This window comes from Myxine glutinosa, unplaced genomic scaffold (genome assembly GCF_964187855.1).
Source record: "Myxine glutinosa unplaced genomic scaffold, kmMyxGlut1.1 SCAFFOLD_2704, whole genome shotgun sequence".
Classification (NCBI taxonomy): Eukaryota; Metazoa; Chordata; class Myxini; order Myxiniformes; family Myxinidae; genus Myxine; species Myxine glutinosa.
This window is the reverse complement of record NW_027618798.1, coordinates 1,814-20,449: the sequence shown is the minus strand read 5'-3', so window position 1 is coordinate 20,449 and position 18,636 is coordinate 1,814. Positions and strand designations below refer to the sequence as shown.

At 42.4% G+C, this 18,636-nt stretch overlaps 1 protein-coding gene across 1 annotated transcript; it reads left to right on the top strand.

Moving 5' to 3' along the window:
* The first annotated feature begins 223 nt into the window (after positions 1-223).
* LOC137415604 (striated muscle preferentially expressed protein kinase-like) lies at positions 224-17,942 on the top strand. Its single transcript, XM_078769480.1, has 7 exons — positions 224-413; positions 7,420-7,609; positions 7,823-8,052; positions 8,347-8,466; positions 9,871-9,972; positions 16,170-16,376; positions 17,804-17,942. Exons 1-7 carry the CDS (start codon positions 224-226, stop codon positions 17,929-17,931), a joined length of 1,167 nt encoding a protein of 388 aa, XP_078625606.1. The 3' UTR covers positions 17,932-17,942.
* Positions 17,943-18,636: the final 694 nt, after the last annotated feature.

Genomic DNA, 18,636 nt, shown 5'->3' with positions numbered 1-18,636 from the left:
GCTGTTCCATGATGTTTCATAAATGCTTTTCCACAATAGAAGAGGCTCCTGAGTTCAATTAACATACAGTACTTCCATTGTATTAAACCTAATGTCGTTGAATATCCACCAATTAACGATCACCTGTATACAGCAGTGCAGTTTGGTGCAGGTGGTTTCTTGTGTGGATGGGGTGTGTTGTTGCCACAGTGATATTTTACGATCGATCACGTCGGGGGTAGTAATGGATGCTATGAATGTGATTGACATTGCAGACGAGGTGACGACCAGTGCTCAGCTGACAGTGCTGCCATCGGAAACCCCTCTATTTACCAAGCGGCTGGAGGAGATCGAGGTGGTTGAGGGCCGTCCAGCTCGATTTGACTGCAAGATCAGTGGAAACCCGGCACCTACCGTTAACTGGTACCATTTTGGTATGTTTGTTTTTAATCACATCATTTATTGCTTAAGATTTACAGGATTTTTCTTTATATACATGATCGAGGCTCATGGAAGAGCGAGAGCAGAATATAAAGAACCGAAATTGAAAGGAGCAAACACAAACAACAGGGCAGAGTATATGTGAGGGTGAGAACAAGGGGAGGGAGAGAAGGGCACATGGGGGTGAACAAGCCACATACAAGCTGAATGAAACATAGAAAGAAGAGGAAGGGGAAGGAAAGCGGGGATGAAACAGGAAAGGTACAAATCAACTGACGACTAACAAATGAAAAGAGGTGAGGGAGAGGGGGAGGCGATAGAAGAGATCATAAGTATGGATGGAGGATGATCTGATGTGGTGAACAGCTTATTAAAGCCCTGAAAGGAAGAAAGGGACTGAGCAGAGTGAGGAAGTTGGTTCCATAGATGAGAGAAAAGAGGAACTAATGAGTAGAGGTTAGCACTGAGCCTGGATATTTGGAGTTTAACAAGAAGAGGGTTACTGGCAGATCATGTGCTCCCTGCAAAAACCTGGGAGGGACAGAGCCAAGTGAGGGAAGAGGATACAAGACGAAAAAGGAGGCGGTAGAATCCAGGGAGGCCACCAACCTGTCTGAGATGCGAAACTAACAGACCTAGACACTCAGCTTTGTCATGGGAGATCTCAATGATTTTGAAGGCCTTGCTTTCGCCAACATCAACAAGGGTCAGGTGTGAGGCAAGGGCACCTGCCCAAAGGGGAGAGTAGCACTCCATCAAGCTGCAAATGAAGGCCTTGTGAGTTGTGAAAAGTTCAGACTGGCCAAGGAAAGACCTCACACGATGAAGGATGCATAGTTGGTGGCTGGATTTGGAAGCCATGTTGGAAATATGATCTGCCCAAGAAAGATCATGGCTGATGGTGAGGGCCAAATGTTTGAGTGACTTAACCTCTTCAAGTGTTTTGATTCTGGCTTGTTGTGTGTAACACATTTGTTGTGTGCCTTAGCAATAATACATTGATTTGTATGTAACTGTATTTGCTGACAACCTTTCTTTAGGAAAACCTGCTTTACACCTACAACTGCTGAAAGTTTCTGTTTGAGATGAAATTTCTTGACAACTCCAAACCTATGTCAAATATGATGCTTCTTGTTAAGGGCCATGCAAATATTATGCATGGTGGGTGGGAGAGGTAAATCAAGAAGAAAACGTTTTGAGAGGTGGAAAATGAGGGAGAAAGGCAGAGAGGGTTTCAGAATCAGAGAGGAAGAAAGTGGGAATCAAATTGCGAGGAAAAATGAGTTGTATGAAATGAGGGAATTGGGATGTATGGGGCATAAGTAGGAATAGAAAGGTTTCCAAAAAATTCCCTTTTTACTCACGAGCACTCCTGCCCTCCAGGCAGAAGTACCGTTCTTGGCCCACCTTGGATGGAAATGTGCTGCGGCACATTATTGGAAATGCACTTTATAACTTTTGTCATTTTAGAGAGAAAATGTATTAATCATAATAGAAATCCAATAATTTTGAGAAGATTGATCGTTTTAACGATTTTTGAGAATGTTTCATTATATTATGAAGAAGATAAAGGAAGAAGATTTATCATACCTACTACCACCAAAGGTGGCGCTATTTTCGATATTCTGTACTGTATATACAGTAATGGGTTAAATGTGATACAATGCGTTGGCGAGGGTTAGAGTCGAGGTTTTACCCTTTTTGCTCCCCATTTCCTAGTGGGTAATTTTTATGTACGCGCATTGTGTTTTATTTAAATAGCTCCGTGGCGTGTGTGCGAGTTTGATACCGTAGCATGCCAAAAGGCGTTTGAATTGTGCGCCAAATCCCAACTGCCACAAGTCCTCAACGTCTCTAAATCTTCCCTTTAGATATATGAAAAGGACACAACACTTAGCTTTTAGTAAACATATTTTTAGTTATGCTTTATTTTGGTTTCAGTATAATTTTCACATTAAGTTTACCTGACATTAAGACATTAGACACATGGTAAGTGCCACAACCCAACAACCCCTCAACCCGATAACCACCATTTTGTCCTAACCGGCCCGCATGACCACAACCTCACCTAACCACCCTGCAGACACCGCCGCCGACCAAGAAGCACGAGAAGGGAAAGGCACAGGAAATGGCGGTGGTGGCAGATCGACTCTTCCCCTCCGTACTGGGTTAAACACCCAAACAACAAGGAGCTAAATGGCCACTGGTGTCTTGTTGACACCTTTTCGCTCCGCTCGCTCACCCCGACAAGTACCAGCTTCCCGGGGTTCGCCCCCTACAAGTAATTAATTGCTCCCAGAATTCGCCCCCACACTTATGAGCGTCGCAAGATGCTGGCCCATGTTAATCATGGAGTTCCATCGCGTTCTGCGTGGGGAGGCAAGACTGAGCCCAAACCGTTATGGGCCGGGCTAAAGTAGTAATGTGCCAATAAACAGGCTTTCTGAATACTTTCTGAAGGCACTGGATATATATATATATAATATGCATACATATAGCAATATACACATATGCTCCATTATAGATATATGTAATATCCCAATCATCCTTCACCACAAAAATTATTTACCTTTTAAATTGTTGTTTCAATATTTTCACTTCAAATCTCAACTCTGTCTGGCTGAAGAAATTTCTCTGGCACCAGGTGAATCGAACAAGTCATACAAATAAAATATCCCTGAGGTTTATCAAACAGATGAATGATATACTGTACTAGTTTTGAAAATGTAGACGGTACAACTTGATTGCAACAAACATTACACCAGTAGTAGTGCGCAAGGTGGGAACAATGCATGATGTACTTGATTGGAGTGCTTGAGCTAAGAAAGGAAAGAATTTTCTTTGTTGTGATGCTTCTGAAATATTTTTAGCCCACAAACTGTGATGTGAACCGTTAAGAAAGCTTACACAATATTGTCGTGCGAATACCCTCCGGTTACTACCAGGGCTCGCGAATGACCAAACGGATTTAATTGAGGCGACGACCAACTCGGATTCGAATATAAAAGCACGGGAGAAAGAAGTGAAGAAGAAGAGGCAGCAAAGCGCTTACCTAAAGTGAACCGACTGCAGCTCCGATCCTGGAAGAGATGAATTCAAACGAAAACGAAATGCCATGTACAGAAATAAGGATTTATTTAACGGAGCCCGATACAATGAAACACGATGATGAAATGAATAGGCCTAAATTGGGATCCCACACACAGACTTTGAATACACCACAAAGGAAAATGAATTACGAAAGGAAATGTCTCGTCGTGTAATGGTTTGTGGGTGTGAGCTTATCTGTCCGAAATGTGTCCTTCGTCCAACGTGGCTCCCTCAATCCGCCTTGCCCACGAGCTCTGCCAGGCCCGAGCGACCCGCCCCACTCCAGGCTCCTCGTCGACCACCCATGATGTCCGTTCGCTCCACGGCATGCCTCGCTCCAGCACCAAAAGCAACTGGGCTAGCGATCTCCCCGCGAAGCCGATCTCCAACACGAGGCCGATCTCCACCACGAGGCACAACGAGAGCCAGGAACGGAGAGTGAAGAGCGAAAGACCAGCACGACTCAATACAAGGAGAGAAGCCCAGCACGAAGAAGAGAGCGACGCACGTCAGCGAGCCCTTTTCTAACTTGGCATGTGACGTCAGTTCTGGCACGTCACCAACCAGGGCCTCATAGCTTCCTGCCGTCTGCCGAACGTCTTCGCGTCTTCCGCGCTGATTGGCTCCAGGCTCGCGCCTTCCGCGCCAACCAATCACACGTTCCCTGTGGCGTGGTTACAGCTCGTCTCACGCGATGTTGCTAGGCCAGCTCGTGGTGCGGCTGGTGGCGGCCATCGGTGGTGCCCCGATCTGGCTTCCTGCCTGTCTTCTTCCAAGGTCATTGTAAGGGAAGGGGAATTATTTAATGTTGCACTAAGGGCCTATCTAAGTGTTTATATGAGTATGTGTTGCCATAAGGGACAAAGGTTTGGCGACAGGGGGAAACGATGAACAAAGGAATCTTATCCATAATCCCTGCACTATTTAGCATGCCCTGCTCCCTCATAGTGGGGACACCAATACAGCTTATCCCGACAAACCTGACTAACATAGAACTTATTACAGGGTAGATTCCCGATCGTGACAGTCAAAGCATGTTACCTATACAGATCTACCTGGCTCTAGATATTCCTTTACCCCCCGACATAACAATATCATTACTGTGTTGAAAGGGTTTCACTCCCACTCATTGTCATTCCATCATTGCCAATCCAGGAATAGAGCTTCCTTACTTATCCTCGTTGACGTTTGAGCTGTGCACAGTACAGCCATCGCCATGGCAATGCCAGTCCATTCTTGATAATTGCGTTTTAAGGAAAAGATAATTGTCTTTTTTTTGTTTCCTCCTTTCTCCATTACCACCTCCTCCATACCCGCCTCAATAATGATGTTGAATGAAGGCTTTCTCACTTGTTTCCCAGGCTATTGAAGTGGTAGATGTCCTTGCTTGGTGTACTGTGGATGTTTGGTGTCCCATGAAATGTTCAAAACTGTTACGCTTTCATCAACAGATTAAAGATTAGTTTGGGCCAAAATAATCGTTTACTGGATGAAAATTTCGCCTTTCATGCTGAACCACATAAGATTCACCTGTTAATCATCAGCTCCAGACTGCAGATCCTTTGTTGACCACGGATACTCTGCTTCCTGGTTTTCATTGTCTCCCTGTTTTACCAATCGTGTTTCTGACAATAACTACTTTGTGACGTTGTCGCCATTGTTGTCATCGTCACCTCCTCGTCAGTGTAGACTGAGTCATCCGTCGTTCCTCCTTGGAACTGTGTCCCTCATCGCCATCAATCTTGACTGAACCTGATTTGTGTTCAAACATAGTTCAGGACACACAGATGTCAGAAGACTTCTCAATTTGTTACATGACACAATTCATATATTCTCTTTCGAAAAGTAATTCCAAGACACTTGAGGTCAACCTCATCCATGCTTTATTCCTTGAGCCATACAATCCATCATTGTCCTGAATAATGGCATGTCCAGATCATTTTCATTCTAAATAGAGTATTTCATCCAGATCATTTGGTCCTTATATGAAATAGGAATTTTAACTTGTATCACATAAATTTTTTATTAAATAATATTCATTCATATAAAATAGGGAAAAGATGTAGAGATTGGGGGAAAAAAACGTTTCATACAGTATTTTGAAAAGATGACGTCTTCTTGTCATTTTTTTTCCCTATTGCTTTTTACGGAATTTTGGGTTACCGGTACCTCATATAAAATGATGCTTTTGGAAACGATCCCTAAAAAAAAAGAATTCCTTAATTACAGTATAACATTTATATACACCCCTCCCAATGGGCATTTCAGTGGAAGCACTGATGAGAAACAGGATTTTAAAGTGGCCTTGTCTTACATTGTGAATCATCGCGTTTCTCCGAGTGAATGACTTTGAAAACGGAAATTTCAATTACAATCGGAGATCACATTGAGGATCGAGGATTACATGGACATTGTCTGGATCAGTCGGTCGCTTGGGTATATTGACGAGTGATTGTCTCGTGGTTGTGATGTCTATATGATCGGATCTTGTCAAAAATGGTAAATGTCCATGTTTGATCATCCTCACCACACTTCCCGTTGTCCCTAAAAACAGACCCTGGTGATGTCACTGTGTGCCTTACAGTTCTCCAACCCCTCTCCAGTGAAAGCATTTAAATTAATTGATTGATTTAATTGATATGCTGTGGATAAAGCACAGACATGAACTTGATCAAATGGCCTCTTCCTTTGTCCAAGTTATTTGTATTTTCTTGTATAAATTCATTGAAACATTCTTATTTATCTAATGGAGGAAATACAAATGAGACTATTTGTAATTGTATAAACTAGGGCATTGCCCATACTATATCTATATCTAAAATTATATCCCCCCCCTCTATTTACATGAAATGGTTTGGTCCAAAGCGAACGGCTTGCGAGTACGGTGACAATCCCCCCCCTCTATTTACATGCAATGGTTTGGTCCAAAGCGAACGGCTTCCGGAGTTTGGTAAAGAAATCGCCATCGCGTGCACAAACGCGCAGGAAAGCGAATGAATCGCAAATTCGGTTTTATTAGTTTTAAAACATAGTTTAACGCCAACATAGTTTGCAAACGTGAAATAAATGAATACGCTCTCAAATGTGCCATCCGAGGCAGAGTGTGCCCGCCACGTTCGGCACACGCGATCGTTCGCTGCTCTCTGATTGGTTGAATCGTTTTTTGGACATAGCTCGGTAAGTAATTGTCCGATTAATATGAAACCTTGAAAAGGCACATCCTCGGGTCCCCAGCAATATACCTGGCAAGTTAAAAGTATATCGGACCCGTGGTTGTCGAGAAACAGCGGTCACAGACAAACAGACGTACAGACGTACAGACGTACAAACGTACAAACGTACAAACGTACAGACAGAGATTACTGGAATTATAGATAGATAAAAAGGTTTAACTACGATCTTCTGCTGTTGCTATGAATTACTGGAGTATTTTTGGGAATGTAAAATAATACAGAGAATTGAACTTGTAATAACTGTTTGATTTATGCACATCAAAGAGAGACCCAAGGGGGTTTGTATTAGTCTTGATAATATGGGGATTGATACACAAATTTGTTCCTTTCCCCTCTAGGCCTACGTATATGGAAGGCTTTTTCATTGACTAATTTTCACCACTGATGTACAACTTCAGGTTTACAATTATTCTTATGGGATGCATATATAAGATGTATGCATATATAATATGAAGGTTCATGGAGGATTCCGCCATCGTATAATGGAAGGTTGATGTGAGAATTGTGAAGTTCTCGGAACAGACAGATATTGAATGTTCAGATGGATATGGATGTCATACTCTCGCAGATCCATGGTCCATGCTCTATCGGCTTATGTCAATTATTCTGTCGCGTCCGCCAATGGTTCGGATTAATTTCCAGGATGGTAACAGTCTCATGTGGTGTGGCCTCGTAGGGCGGACGGTGCAGGACAGTGAGCGAATGCGAGTGCTGCAAGATCGAGGCCTTCACTCATTGATCATCGGTCGCGTGTGCAGTGAGGACGAGGGTGAATACTTGGTCGTGGCACGGAACGACCTGGGCGAGGTTCGGTGCAGTGCTGAGCTTTACGTGGAAGAACCGCGTGCAACACTTGCGTCTCCAATGTGCGTCCATTGTAGCTAAAAAGCATTATAGTACAGCTTGTTGTGCATGCTCAGTAAATCCGTATTAAAATGCTTCCTCTCTTCCTTAATACTTTGTAGTAGTGTATTATTGTTTGAAAGTTTTTTTTTTTGTCTCAGAATTCCTTTTCATTTACATAGCTTGGGGTTCATACCAATACATTCTCTGGTCCCGCCATGCATGGTGTCCATCAGGACAAAACTGGAAAAGATGCCATCTATTCCTGAAGAACCTGAGGGACCTGACCCGGAAACAGAGGCCCTCATCCTGCCTGACTTCATCCAAACCATTCGAGATGTGGAGGTTCTGGAGGGAGGGCAAGCTAAGCTGCAATGCCAAGTTTGCGGTTCCCCTCGACCCACCGTGACATGGTGCCATCATGGCCTGCGCCTTGAGCCGGGCGGCAACATCACCATGACACAGCGTGAGTCAGGGTGGTACATACACACTCACCCAGTTGTTACAGCTAGCAGACAACAAGTGCAATGGAATGTGCCTCAAGTGCCATGGACAAAAATGGCGCTATGTGACGCATTGCTTGAGAATGCAATGAGCACATTGCTCCGTAACCTCTGCTGATTCTGTTTTGACATTACACCTTAAACAACAATGTTTGACCATTATTATCCCCATGGTTTATGCTCGCTTCTGGCATGTACGTGAAATCTCTGTTTCTCTTCACCAAGGCATGACGTGCTCACTTTTGTTTCACTCACAGAGAAAGATACATTTTGCTTGATCATTAAGTTGGCGAAGCGTTCCGATGGTGGTGTTTACAAATGTGTCATTTCCAACAAGGCCGGCAAGTCATCGGCCTACGCACATGTTTATATTATCGGTAAGCTTTCATTGAATTCCAATATGGAACCCGCGTTTTGTCAAATCATTTGCGCTCTCTGCGTATGTGCTTGGGAGAGGTTCGATTCCCATCTTCATTGGGGATGTCACGGCTACATGTCATGTCTGAGCATCGCTCACAGTCCTCATCAAGCCCTCGCACACTCCTGCCTCAAACACAGAATGACCTTCTGGAGAGGTTTATATTGATATGTTTTCCAGTTCTGCTGAATGAAAAAATTTAATAATCTGAAATTAACAAAATTTACTCGATTGGTGAATCAGTAATTATTAACCCACAAAATAGAACTACAGACACAATTTCGATGAAACTTGACCACAACCTTCATCACCTGTGATGTACCAAAGTTTGTTCAAGGCATTAAAGAAAATCAGGGTCTAGAGGGGTTTACATGGAGTCAAAGTGGGTCCAGGTTTAACGCCCCAAAATAGGTATTTGCTCTCTTCTCCGAAACTAGACAGCCCTATTTTCACCAAACTTTGTGGAACTTCTGAGGACTAAGGCCTCCTGATGCCTCGCAAATCCCATCAAAAATTTCGTATTAATTAGGTCAATTTAAAGGTCAAAGTAAAAATAAACAATTATTACTCCGCATGCGAAGCGAAAACCGGGGTGAAGCAATTGATTCATTTTGTCTGTCTTTCTGTCTACAAACGTCAGTTTATGATCAAGGAACAACTTGATTTCAATTGAATGTTATATTTTGAACATGAATCGGAAAGTAAATCTGTAGTTTAACAGTACTTTGGCTCTGAATTTGTCCCGATCGCACATGTGCAGTGGATAAGTTAAATAAGGTGGTGTAAAAGATACTGCATCAATGGCGGAAAACTTACAGAATGTTTTTTTTCAACAATCTTTAATATCCTTATTTTATTTTAATTGAATTATAGAATTGAATACTGTAGAACACAAATTGCCTTCTTGCCACTTTAAAATCCGTTCCGTTTAGCAGTACTTGGACAAAATATTACGGCATTTTACGTCATCACGACCAATCAAATTTGCTGCTCGCAGACACTGCCCATGTCGTTGTTTCTCAAGACAGTGTAGTGTAAGGTGTTCTATGAACTCTCTAGTTGGTTAATTTAATGCATACATGTGGACAGTTAGATATTGGTTAAAAGACATAAATGAAACAGGCATTTGTGCATACTCGTTTTCATTGGTATTGAGGAAGGAATAATGTGTATAATTACGTTCTGCAAGTATTGCGGTTACCAAGTGTGTTAACATTTGTGAGGCTGTGTTCTATTATTTTGTGATGGACAGGATTACAATTTGTGAGGGCCAGGGTTTCCGTCTCACAAGGACAGCCTCTGTGCCCCAGATCTGGGTGATCTCATTTTTCATTTGACACTACCACACCTCTTTCCTTTTCAGATCAGCCCCTTGATCCTCCGGAGAATGTCCATGTTCAAAATGCGACCAGTCGTACAATTACACTGAGCTGGAAGGAACCCAAGAAGATTCATTCCTTTATCGGTAATTTATGGGGAATATAAATGGGTGATGTGATGTTATTTAGTTGACCCCTACCTGGAAAAGAGCTTTTTCTGTTGTTTTTTAAATTTTTATTATTCCATTTTAATTTTTCTATACAAAATCTAGCTAGGCTCATGGAAGAGTGAACAAAGTGATGGAGGGTAAAATGACAGCATACTGACAGTGGGTAACAATTGAATTCAGAAAGCAAGGAATGTACAAACAATAAAACTGGTGGAGAGAGGACGGGATGGAACGACGTAGCCCACAAGAGGGTTGAGGTAGGGTGGGTTAACAGTGGTAGAACAGATTTCCGGTAGGGATCGGGGTTGACATTCAATGGTGGTGCACTGCATGCTTGAAGTAAAAAAAAAAAAAGTGTGATTGAACCAGGAGGGGTTACTGGAATAATTTGTATGCCCTAGAGGAGCTAGGGAAGGTTGTAGGGCTGAGAGAGCAGAGGAGCTGAATTGGAGAAGAGGTGGAAAAAAAACAGAGGCCATTGATCTAGCTGTCTACAATGTGAGTGCAGCAGACCTTTGGCTAAAGCCTCATAATAGGAGATGCCAATAATGTTGAGAGCTTTATATTCCACAGACTCCAGGAGAGATATATGTGATGTTGGGGCCCTAGCCTGTAGGGGAGAGGAGTACTGCATTGAATTATAGACAAAGGCCCCATAGGCGGTGTGTAGTTCTGATTTTCAAGGAATGAATTAGAATGATGGAGGTTGCTGTGGAAAGGGTGGAGGGTTTGCTTTTTATTTCTGTATACAGAGTCAAGGCTTGTGGAAGAGCTAGAACACAGAATGGATCAGAATGTGACAAAACAAAAGGAACAGCAAAAAGAGAAGGGGGAAATGCTAACAGCAGGACTGAAGGACAAAATAAACAGAGATGGATAAACAAGATATGGGTGTAATGATGAGGCCATTAGGCATAGGGGAGAATGCAGTGGGCAGATAATAAAGAGGCAAGCTCTAAGAAAGGAAAAAAACTGGAAAAAAAAATTGGGGGGGGGGGGGGGGGTGGGGGGGGGGTGCAGGAGGTGGTTTGACAGGTGTATTTAATTATCACTAGCAGAAGTTTGTGTTGAAAAAACCACGATATAAAAAGGAGAAAAGGAAACCTTCTTGCGCTGGTTGAAAGAGCTCAAAACTGGTAGGTTATGTATTTCTTCACAACAAAGAAAATGTCTGAGAGGGGAGCGGGGGCATAATCAAAGCCAAAGACAGTTGCTTATACACTGCCCAGCCATTTTTACTGTTAATTTTTTTCTCTCCAAGGAGCTTTTCCGTATTCCAAGGTGGGACAGACAGACAATAGGATTAGCGGATTATAGATATAGATTAACAGGCAAAATGCTCAGAAAAGTCGAAAAATAACTTCCATTCCATTTTAAACTTATGCTCAACTTCCTGTTTTACCATTCACCTGTACTTGACGCACAGCGGTTGTAGTTATATATAGTGCTCAGCTCTTCACTTTCCATGCAGATTTGCATTTCAATAGCTTCCTTTTTATTGTCTATCTATATATTACATATATATATATATATATATATATATATATATATATATATATATATATATATAATATTATATATATATATATATTATATTATATATATATATTATATTATATATATATATATATATATAATTATATATATATATATATATATATATATATATATATATATATATATATATATATATATATATATATATATATATATATATACAAAAGAAAGTTTTTGTTTGTTTGTTTGTTTGTCTGCACGCGCTAATCTCCTGAACGGTGAGAGATAGGAGGAAACCTCTGACACAAAAAATGTCGGGATGGCCCCCATGAAGGTTTTAGGCTAGGTGGCGAGGCCGGTCGAGGCCGCCTCGGCCGGGCTGGGCCCATTTCGCAATTAAAAGCTGAGCTGAATTATAGTAGTCAATCTTCTACGGCCGCGAGTAAAAGCTGAATTATAGTAGTAAATTCATTCAAAAAGAACCAAAAATGTCGGGACGGGCCCCGGGAAGGTTATAGGCTAGGTGGCGAGGCCGGTCCAGGCTGCTTCGGCCGGGCTGGGCCAATTTCGCAATTAAAAGCTGAGCTGAATTATAGTAGTCAATCTTCTACCGCCGCAAGTAAAAGCTGAATTATAGTAGTAAATTCATTCAAAAGAACCCGGGAAACGCCGGGTGCTTTCGGCTAGTAATACATAAGTTCTGCATTATTTATACAGGAAACAATGACATAACGCATTGTGGAATTTCCTGTATCCACCTATCACTTTGTTCCCCCTCCAACCCAATTCTGTTTCTTCATTCCAATTACACTCATAATTGGAGAGGGTAAGAGGATGATCAGCATTCTAGAAAAAGGAACCTTTAGCCCAGTTTTATTTTCAATTGATTTGATTTACACATATATTTCCCTCTGCCAGCAAAGTTGGATAGAGGTTAAGTTTTCATCCTTGTCTGTCTATAAGGTATGACAAAAAATTTCAATGAATAGAACGTGTCAGTCTGTCTCGTATGTTTGAATGTTTGTTACTTGGCAAAAACTTTTTTTTTTGACAAGTATGTTGATCACTCCGGTTTGTGTGTTTGTGTGTGTGTTTGTCTGTCCGCTCACTTATAACTTGCCTGCTGCAGGTCACAATTTTAAACTGATCTTCATGAAACTTCACCGAGTTGTTCACCAAATGGTAGAGTTGGTGGTAGAGTTGGTGGTACGACACCAACCAAATGGTAGAGTTGGTGGTATGACAGAATCCTATTTCTTTTTGAGGTCAAAAGGTCAAAAGGTCCAACATAGGCCAAGGGTCAACCACTTTTTTTTTCAAATTTCTGAAAACAGCCCCAGAACATTATTCCTCCTCCACCAAACTTTACAGTTGGCACTATGCATTTGGACAGGTAGCGTTCTCCTGGCATCCGCCAAACCCAGATTTGTCGACCGGACTGCCAGATGATGAAGCGTGATTCATCTCTCCAGAGAATGCGTTTCCACTGCTCCAGAGTCCAATGGTGGCGAGCTTTACACCACTCCAGCCGACGCTTGACATTGCGCATGATCTTAGGCTTGTGTGCGGCTGCTCGGCCATGGAAACCCTTTTCATGATGCTCCCGACAAATAGTTGTTGTGCTGACTCTGCATCCAGAGGCAGTTTGGAACTCGGCAGTGAGTGTTGCAACCGAGGACAGACGATTTTTACGCACTACGCGCTTCAGCACTTGGCAAACTCGTTCTGTGAGCTTGTGTGGCCTAACACTTCGTGGCTGAGCTGTTGTTGCTCCTAGCCATTTCCACTTCACAATAACCGCACTTAAGGTTGACCGGGGCAGCTCTAGCAAGGCAGAAATTTGACGAATTGACTTGTTGGAAAGGTGTCATTCTATGATGGTGCCACGTTTAAAGTCACTGAGCTCTTCAGTACGGCCCGTTCTACTTCCAATGTTTGTCTATGGAGATTGCATGACTGTGTGCTTGATTATATATACCTAGCTGTCAGCAATGGGTGTGGCTGAAATAGCCGAATCCACTAATTGGAAGGGGTGTCCACATACTTTTGGGCATATAGTGAATTAGTTGATGGACGTTAAAGATTCCGTGGTGTCCTTTGTGAGAGTAAGCAAGCTGTCACTGGCTCCATGAACAAATTCCTACCCTTACTACTGCTGGGGAGGCAATGGCAAACCACCCAGTATAACTATTGGTCAGGAAGCTGCTTCAGTGGCACTGATGCTTTGCAAAGAGTATGGTACATCAGAATCAGAGAGAATTATCTTGAGACTGGATGTGTTTCCAGAAGGTTAGAATTCACATGATTCGGTCCAATTTGAACCAACAACCTCCATGATGACAACCTCCATGATCTTCATGAAGGCCTAGTGTCGGTCTTGCAAGCTAGACTTCGCTACTTCATGTAAGTTAACATACTCGTCTTGGCTTTCCGTTGATAGAATCCTCGTCATTGTCCTTACCTTGTCACCATCATGCCCAGTGGACGGATTGTAAGCAGAACCACATGATGACAGTGCATCATTATTTAGCAGCTCGTGATGACATAACACCGGTTCTCTTTAATTTGCTTGATTTAAACATTGAGAATATTGCAAAACATTTGGATCATGCCAAAATATGGTGGCAGTTCATGAAGCAAAAAGCACATTTGTTTGAGGACCTAGGATATCAATGAATTCAAAATGGGAAGTGGAGGTCTAACTAGGTTAGCAACCGTACTTAACAGAAAATGGTGAAATTTTCACTAATGATTGTGGATGCTCTTTGTGTAACAAAGTGCATACTCAAAGTCCTCATTATAGCCAGTTTATTCACAACATTTTGAGAGAAGATACTCGTTTAAAAAAAGTTCCTCTGAGCCATGGCTTTGTGACTTTGTCAGATAATTCACAACTAGAATGGCACTCAATAGAGCGCAAACCTCCGCCAGGCTGAACAGTTTACGTTTTGTATCCCACTGATTGGCCGGATCTGGATTCGGACCTGAACCAAAAAATGTAATCAGCTTGTTCTTGACACTTAACCAACTCATCCACCAAGTTTTGTCCGAATCCACCCACAACTTTTTGAAATACTGTGCTACATATAGTTTTGGACCATATATCTCATTAGTGAAGAATCACTTTTCAAATTCTAGTATCTGGATCTGGATCTTCACCAAAATCTAATCAGCTTGTCCTTGTCACATACCCAGCCAGTCCACCTTGCTTACAAACACACAGGCACACAAACAGGGGTGAAAACATACACTACTCACAATAAGTTAGGGATATTGGCAGGTTCTTCGGTGTGGTTGATTTTGTGTATTAATTATGTTGAAAAAAGTTGTTGGTCCTAATTCTATGGTTATTAATGAGTGTGAAAAAACACAGCATTCTTGATTTCAATACCCTAACCCGAACCCCTATAAAAAACATAAACTCACTCCCACAATATCCCTAACTTATTGTGAGTAGTGTAATCCACCTTCCGTGGCGGAGGTAATAAGATCGATGCACTTCTGACATTTTGACACCACCCTGGACCATCATTTGACATGCCATTTCCACAGTTGCACAGTTTCTAATTTAAATTCATCGTCATTGGCAAACTGTCCGAGTGATTGAAACAGACTATAGCCTAATGGAAGCAAATCAAGGTGAAAAGGACTCGTTAAAAGGCAACTCCCAACTTATCTTGTTGAGACGCCCAGTCATTGTGTGTGTCACATGCAGCCTAGCAGGATGATGTTCTAGTCATTACGCCATTTGTGACAAATTGCTCCTTTTAACTTTACTCAATGTATCGTTACTTAGCACCGAAGGTGCATCTCCATGGTTGGTATTTTGTCAATGATGATGATGTCATCCACAATGAGATCCAATTTAAGGAGCGGCGGTGGATGCATTGTGCCACACAGCGCTCTATCATGATGGGTTTTCCCTGCTGTTGGCTAGAACTCCAGATGACAGCACTCCATCAATCATGAGGGAGATTATAGGTGGAGAAGCCACAACGTGCCCAGGTGTTTTTCCTGGTATGTGATTAGCCCGTCCCCCCATGCATTGGGAGATGGGGTTTTGCTTTCTGTCTCCGTCTATCTGTCTGTCCATCTGCCCAGGCTATAACTTTTTTTTTTACTATTTGAGCTTTTGTCATAAAATTTTCAACAAGCCTTCATTTTGAGAAAACAGATAAAAAAAATTAATGAATAATTGGGTCAAAATGTCAAAGGGCAGTTACTATCAATAGCCCTTATTAGCCTGGCTGCAACGCGCCAAGCGTGAGACCGCTGGATTTTTCGCCTTGGAATGTGGTTCCGGGAATGTGGATTTTCAAATCATCAAATCTCAACAGTCCTTTATTATGAGAATATGGAGAACAATTATTAATACAATTTACAAAAAGTATATTTTAGCTGTTGTTTTCGTCATGTTTAGTTTGAGTACAAAGCGGACGCGAACAGGCTGCATTTTGGGATGCTTTCTGTAGTTCCTATTCAGATGGTGTAAATATGGTATATTTGATCAATATGTTCGCTATACCTGTCTCGTATACCTGTATACAAAGCAGCTCTGGGTCCTGTACATTGAGCTTCTTTGCAAATAGAGCCTGAACTTATAACTTTCAAAATGGCTGAGCTAAATTTGACTTCAGGCCTGCTTGAAAGGTGATTGTTGACTTTATCTGTTGCAGACCCCAGTTCTGTGACGTACGCAGTTCAGAACCAGGTTCGGGGTGTGAACAACTGGTCTGATCTTGCGACTGGCCTCGTCGTCATCACCTATACAGTGCAGAATCTTATTCCTGGCTTGGAGTACTCCTTCCGGGTCATAACCTCATCGGGAAATTTTTGCAGTAAACCATCAAAACCAACAACTCTTTTCTGTTTGCCCCAAAAAGGTGGGAGATGTGGTTGCTATAATTTTGATTGAAGTTGTTGTTTTTTCAATCAATTTTGTGTGTTCGCATTCGTTGAAGCAGCAAATTCTTTTTTTCGTATATGGGGTTATTTTAAAGGGGGAAGAAAACGTTAACATTAACCCAATGCCCTCAGGTTATGACAATATATTTTCAGCAGGAAACATAACTGTCCAAAGAATGCGGCGGGAGTAATGCATTCGATCGTGTCCGTCCATGTGTGTGTGTGTGTGTGCGTATGTGTGTTCGTATGTTCGTGTGTTTTTTTTTGTTGTTTTTTTTTTGTTTTTTTTTGTATACTGAATCGAGGCTCGTAAAGAGCTAACATTTATTTCACAAACAAATCAACCAGACAAACAAAATATACAAAAAGAGGGAGCGGAAGACAAGATGGGGAAGAGATGGGGAAGCACACAAACACAACATCCGAGAGCAGGGAGATGCGTGGAAGGGAGAGGGCCAGGGGAGGAGGCGTGGGAAGGGGGGGGGGGGTGGGAGAAGTATATAACACAAGAACACCAAGGACTTCCAGGACAGAAGTGGTATTTCAAAAAAGTGGAATTGGGGTGAAATTAGCGGGGGTAGAAAAGATCAAGGTTTGGATGGGGGAAGATAAGAGATGGTGGTGAACAACTGTTTTAAAGACCTGGAGGGTGGAGTGGGATTGAAGAGAGTGAGGGAGTTTGTTCAGAGGCGGGAGAAAAGAGGAATGAAGGAGTGAAGGTGAGCAGAGAGTCTTGATTTTGGCAGTTTAACCATAAGAGGGTTGCAGGCAGATCTTGTGCGACTGTAGGAATATTTGCGGGACAGAGCCCAGAGAGAGCTGGGGGGGGGGGCAAGGCAGAGAGGAGTCGGTAGAAGACGGAAAGACCACCAACCTGCCTGCGGTGAGTGAGTGAGACGCCCTTGGAGTTAGCTTCATCGCGGGAGATTCAGGAAACATAACCGTCCAAGTTCGTGTGTTTGTGAACAAGATATCTGGAAAAGTTCTGAATGGATTTGGATGAAAGTTGGGGGATGATTGCCCTTGGGATAAGGAATAATTGATTTTTTTTTGGTGAAGCTCAGGATATTATTCGGATCCAGGAATTTTTTGAAGGATTTTTTACCATTGGAAGATAGCGCTCAGCAGCGGCCACCCACGGCGGGAGTATGCACTCTACTGAGTGGCGTTCTAGTTGATAACTGAAATTATATTAAATAATTATTAACCTCCTCATAAATTTGATTGATGCCAATTGGGCCTCCAGGAAGTTCATTTTGCACATAATGAGTGGGATTTTGCCGCATAAGCAATGCAGCCTAGGGGTGAGTGTGCGCACTCCGGGGCCATCATGTCAGGCCGAGACATTCAATAGCTAACCGTCCAAGTTTGATATATGTCTAGATACCCACGCTTCTTGTTACAGAACCATTCCTGGAGGAGAAGCCATGTTTCTTGGAAAGGCCTGACAATCTGTATGTGGCAGAAAACAGCAGCGTGCGTATCGGGTACACGTTGAACCATGTCAATGCTTCGGTGGCCTGGACCAGGTGAGACCATCACCCATCATACAGTTCCTTTTATGCCATACTTTCCAACACCTTATCTGAAGGGCTCGTCCTTCTGGCCTCACCCAACAGGACTCACCCCAACCTGCGATTGTTGTTCATATACACACATTTTCAACATTTTGGGATCTATATTTAGTAGCATGCGTCTGTGAATGTTACTTTGAGAAATCAATGTTTTTGAATGTAAAATATTTATTTCAAGGATGATGATGATCACAGGAATGCACTGCACTTCTGCGAGCACTGTGGGGTATCACATTGTTTGTGCAATTGTTTTGAAAGGCAAGCGCCACCTTGTGAGGTCATATAATACTGAACAATCAATTATTGCTTGTGACACTATTTTGTGACAAAGCTCTGTCCCTCATGTTTTGTGTAATATCAACCAACCAACCTGACCAGCGAGTCGATGGGTCGATCCATCATCGTTACCCAGCGCATGTAAAGCAAAAAGCAGGGTTAAGCAATTGTTCATGTCCGTCCGTCCATCTGTCTGTTTTACAAGTTTATGATCGTCATTTTATGAAAGAGGAACAACTTATTTCAATTGAATGATTTATTTTGAACACGAATCGGGACATGAAGAGGAAGGCAACTCTTTCATTTTACCGTACCTTGGCTCAGAATTCATCCCGATTGCACGCACACATTTGCGATTCATCAATGTGTGTGCCGTCCCTCGGATGGA

Bases quoted from the DNA above. Each gene is read 5' to 3' on its own strand.
- LOC137415604 (XM_078769480.1), top strand. From the start codon at position 224: ATGGATGCTATGAATGTGATTGACATTGCAGACGAGGTGACGACCAGT. The intron at 7,610-7,822 runs GTGCGTCCATTG...GGTGTCCATCAG, and splicing joins GCAACACTTGCGTCTCCAAT to GACAAAACTGGAAAAGATGC. The intron at 8,053-8,346 runs GTGAGTCAGGGT...TTTCACTCACAG, and splicing joins CAACATCACCATGACACAGC to AGAAAGATACATTTTGCTTG.